The sequence below is a fragment of the Nematolebias whitei genome, chromosome 8 (assembly GCF_014905685.2).
Source record: "Nematolebias whitei isolate Nwh7 chromosome 8, NemWhi1, whole genome shotgun sequence".
In the NCBI taxonomy this organism is placed as follows: Eukaryota; Metazoa; Chordata; class Actinopteri; order Cyprinodontiformes; family Rivulidae; genus Nematolebias; species Nematolebias whitei.
Window position 1 is genome coordinate 4455523 of NC_056505.1, and position 4780 is coordinate 4460302.

General features: G+C 39.4%; 1 protein-coding gene across 1 annotated transcript; it reads left to right on the plus strand.

Moving 5' to 3' along the window:
- Nucleotides 1-891: 891 nt before the first annotated feature.
- Nucleotides 892-2574, plus strand: c8h9orf116 (chromosome 8 C9orf116 homolog). Its single transcript, XM_037680009.1, has 3 exons — nucleotides 892-1034; nucleotides 2111-2189; nucleotides 2389-2574. The coding sequence occupies exons 1-3, from the start codon at nucleotides 892-894 to the stop codon at nucleotides 2572-2574; spliced, it is 408 nt and encodes a 135-aa protein (XP_037535937.1).
- The last annotated feature ends 2206 nt before the right edge of the window (nucleotides 2575-4780 follow it).

Below are 4780 nucleotides of genomic sequence, written 5' to 3' on the forward strand. Positions count from 1 at the left end.
TCCTGGGTATGTCGACTAATAAACAAATTTGGACTAGGAGCTCAAAAAGGGACAGCACTGCCTCTGTTTCGGAGGAGGCTGAGGTCATTTAACATCTGCTGGACAAAACTGAGGATGTTCTGAGTCTGGTGGACAGTGTTATATTGGTTCAAAACTATTCGTAGAGCCATAATTTGGCGGTGAAGATGGACTCAGTGAATGTTGTGGTGGAAAAGAGGATGCTGTCCAAGCTTAAGCCCCACTCCAGGTCCTGGACATCTGTAGGAGCTCCTTCAGTCAGAGACCGCTACAACTGAGAGGCTCCATGAAGACACAGGAAGACATTCCTACCAAATGACATCAGACTGTTTAATGCTTCCCTCAACATTTCAAACAGTCAGAATAAATAATCCTCTGGTGAACTAGATCACAATGAGAAGAATGCAGTTTCTTTATCTCTTCCCATGACATCCCATCACTTCCTCACCCTCTGTTTCCTTCACCAACATGTCCGTTCAGGTCTGCTCCCATCACCTCTCTCTCCTCCCTGGGAATACTCTCTATCACTTCATCCAGATCTTTACAAAATGTATGTTTCTCCTCCACATCACATCCAACCTGTGGAGCACAACCACTGACAACATTTAGCATCAGACCTTCTACTTCTGGCTGATCAAATATTAACATAGCATTTACACAGTCAGCGTTTATTATTTTTAAAGTATGATTTTAGAAACATAATGTGCGCTGAAAGGAGCGCACATCCCCATCAGAACTCCAGTCAAAGAGAGGAGTTCAGAGGTGACAAAGACAAAAAAGATTATTCTGAAACACGTTTCAACCTTCACTTCCTGCTTCTTCCTGGTGTATCTCACTCAGGAGGTGGGGCCAGTGAGTGTCAATTTTGTCTCCATGGTAACCGCTGTGTTGGTAGCAACTGTGTTGTTTCATCAGTTAGACATGGAGGATCAGAAGGTTCAAACCTGCAACTTGTACCAGACCGATCCAAACCTACCACACAAATTCAACAACCCTGAGTGTTTCCATGGTTACGGGTATGTTACCACAACTCCAGTTAGTCGTTGTTACACCATTAATTTGACTTGTTTATCTGCTGTGACTTCCTTACAGTGAGATCCTTAAGTTTGTTGTGGCTCCTCGGACTGATGAACTCTTGCATGAAATATGAAACATTTAAACAATTAAATTTTTATAATTGTATTATTTTTTTAATCCATCCAGAGGACCTGACTTAACTTTGTTAGATTTTTTTTTCTTCCTGGATTATTGAACATGCATCAGGATATTCTTTACAGTGGTTCATACTTTCATGAAAGTTTGAAACGGGTCAGTAGCTGAATGGCAGCCACCTAACCCAATAAATGTTAACCACCAGCTTGGTACCGTGGCGTGAGCTATCACTTTTATTGGCTTTCCGAGTTACCATGACAACGTAATTTACAAACAAAGACGCCATTTTTCTCATTTGAAAAAGGCTGACTGAACTCATCGAACAGCTTCTAACTGCGAGGTCACAAGACCTGGAGAGGTCTTTGAACAAAACACAGAATAACTTCTGGAGCCATTTTGGTTCAAGATGGCTGCCTACAGCTACCTCAGCAAACTCAAAATTGACTATAACTCAGTCATTCTTGGAGAAATTGAGCTGAAAATTGGTATGGTCGTAGATGAGAGTGAGATGTTATATATTCCTAAGACAAATCAAAAATCCAAGATGGCCACCTGAGCTAAAAAGGAATAATACTATAAATCAGGGCATTCAAACCGGTGACCTTTTGATCACAGGCTCACCTTCTCTAACGTCTGTGCCAGCACTCCCCACATTGACACAATGACCCCGCCAGTTTAGAAGCCATTTTCTGACTGAATGCTCAAAACACTCTGAAATGTTCAGGAGCAAGAACTGAACCTGCAGGAAAAGCAGTCAAAGTCCAAAGAAACAATCTGGAAGACCTTCAGAAAGTCTGAAGAACTGTTGAGACCACTTTAATGAAAAGTCTGGATCACTGGAAAGAAAACAGAAAGAAACAGAACCATTTACACATCTGGTCTTTTCATCGACATCCCTGTCGATATTTGTCTTACTCAAGATGATGCTTTTTGGTTTCAGGCTGAAAGTAAGTAATCCTTTATATCGGACGTCGAACCAAACATATGGCAGCAAGAAACCAACCATTCATGAAATGCCGGTAAGATGAAAAATAATAATAATAATTTTGATATAATGTTTTACTGACAAAATTTGAAATTTAATAAAACTATATTTCAGTCAAACATATAATATTACTATTGTAGTATCACTGACAGAAAAATATTTGAAAATCTCAAGCAGCAGCTGATACGAGACAAAGTTTTATTGATTTCAGAAACACGTTGTTTGTGTTTCAGACTCAGTTTAATGCCATGTCGAGTCACTTTTCCGAGGCCATGCTGCGAGGTGGGATGTACAGGGACCACGGATTCAACACTGGCATAGAAAAGGAAAAAGTCTCCACAGCATCACAAAACAAGAGGCTCCGTCTCCATCATCTGCATCACCATGGAAACCAAAGCAACCATGAGATCAGCAAGTGAAGAAACAATCAGTGTGTTTCCAACAATAAATGAGCAGCTTCTAAAGGTTTCAGGCAAAGTGGACCTCTTGTTTGAGGATGAAAACGTCTTACCAGAGGTTTCTCATCTCTAGCAGAAAAGTGCACAGAGTTTCTAGCTCTAGTTTTATTAGATGAGCTGATTCTGTATGACTGATTCTACAAGAGCAAAGGTAAATCATTTCCCCCACAGTGCAAGTGATATAATGAACAGTGCGAGGTGTCAGAACATTTTAACAAATGGAGTCAGCAGGTTTGCTGAAGATTCAGAGTAGATAGATTAAACTTTAACTACCCACTTTGTAATTTCTGAAAGGTTTTAACTTAGTGTGTGGAGTAAATCTGCCTTTAACCTACAAAGTCCATGCTCAATAATCCAGGTATACAATCCAACAATTTTCTGTCTGGTCATCTGGACAGTTTCTTTTCTTTTTTTGTGTGCTGAAATGTTTCACCTTCCATCCAGAAGGCTTCATCAGTCAAGGAAACACACAGTAAAAAACTGATTCTTCCCCCAACAGCTTACTCCAAAGTGGAACAAACCAGTTATGTTGGTGCTAAGATGGTCTCTAACGTTTCAGCACAAAATGAATCCAGATGACCTGACTGAAAATGAACTTCCTTTAACCTGTAAGACTGCAGCTCTGCCAGCAGAGGGAGACATTGTTCCAGTTTACAATTCAAATGCACGTGCTCCAAAATACGAACCTCTCAACCAATGAACGAGTTTAAATCCTGAACAGTTCCTGCTTCCAGAACTATGTGAGACAACATGGAGTTATTTAGAACATTAAAGATTTTCTATTTAAAAACAACAACAACACAAAAATCACAATAAAAATATATAAATGTGAAAACAGGAAAGAAGACATTACAGCAACACGGACAAATGTGTGGTTTCACACATGATTAAACTTGGAACAGTTTTTTAGAACGGGAACAAAACAATCTGTGGTGTTAAAGAAACCATAGAACGCATGAAGCTGCACTGACGAAACAGAAAAAACTAGATTACAGACGCAGGATATGACTGAAATTAATTTTAGGTAAAGAGACACGACAAGAACCAGAACAGGAAAACAGTCGAGGGTCTTCTGGAAAACACAGTTTGAAGGTTTTAGATCCAAAAGAAGAGTTTCTTGGCTCAACTTCAGCAGGTTCAGATGGACCCCTGTAGAACATCATCAAACACTGAAAGAAACAGGTTCACCACCTTGTGTTTTTATTTCTTCCACCTCCATGACAGGTGGACCATCATAAATGATCTTTGTGTGTTTCTTGGCTAAATATCTTTTGAACTAGGTGGATGGATTTAATGAGTCTTTTGGAGTAGCCCTGATTCAGCATGGCTGCCCTAGTTAATGAGCCTTGCCAAAGCAAAACGGAAGGATTCCAGTCTGCATTAAACCAGTCTGCATTAAACCAGTCTGCATTAAACCAGTCTGCATTAAACCAGTCTGCATTAAACCAGTCTGCTTGAATATCCTGATGCATGCTCATCAGTCTGCTTGGATTTTCTCAAGATTTCCTCCTAAAAGAAGCTTTAGTTCTGATGTCGTTTAAGGAAACTGGGAGTTTCTGAACACGTATGGTAAATAATTACTGCAAAGGTCCAATTATTTTTACAATAATTACTGGGTGCTGCAGAGTTTCATAGTAAAGTATTAACACTAACCTTTATTTCTGTAAAAGTGAACAGCAGGTCAAATACCAGGTTTTATTTAGCAGCTGTTCACCAGTTTTTAGAGTCAGCATTTAATCTGTTCCTTACAGTTAAATCAAAGGTAACTGGACATTTGACCCCAAGAAAATACTCCAAGAAGTTTTCTCAATTAAAATAATAATAAAAAAAACAAACAACTTTGAGTATCAAGCTAATACAGTTTACATTTGTCCAGGTTCTCCAGTATCTGTTATGTGTACAATTTCAGCAGCATAGCATTAAAACTGCTTTGGAAACATTCTGATCAAATAAAATATTAAAGTCACAAAAAAATCATTTTTTCTCACTCAGTTATTTTAGGAACAGCTTGGTTCTTCTTCTCTCACAGAAATGTTGGTTTGTGTCCAACACTCTCTGCATGTGGGACCATCTGACACGCACACGCACACGCACACACACACACACACACACACACACATACACACACACACACACACACACACACACACACACACACACACACACA

What these genes read in the sequence shown, in the direction of transcription:
- c8h9orf116 (XM_037680009.1), top strand. Translation starts at nt 892, where the DNA reads ATGGTAACCGCTGTGTTGGTAGCAACTGTGTTGTTTCATCAGTTAGAC. An exon ending in GAGTGTTTCCATGGTTACGG is followed by an intron (nt 1,035 to 2,110) that starts GTATGTTACCAC and finishes TTTTGGTTTCAG; the next exon opens with GCTGAAAGTAAGTAATCCTT. An exon ending in CAACCATTCATGAAATGCCG is followed by an intron (nt 2,190 to 2,388) that starts GTAAGATGAAAA and finishes TTTGTGTTTCAG; the next exon opens with ACTCAGTTTAATGCCATGTC.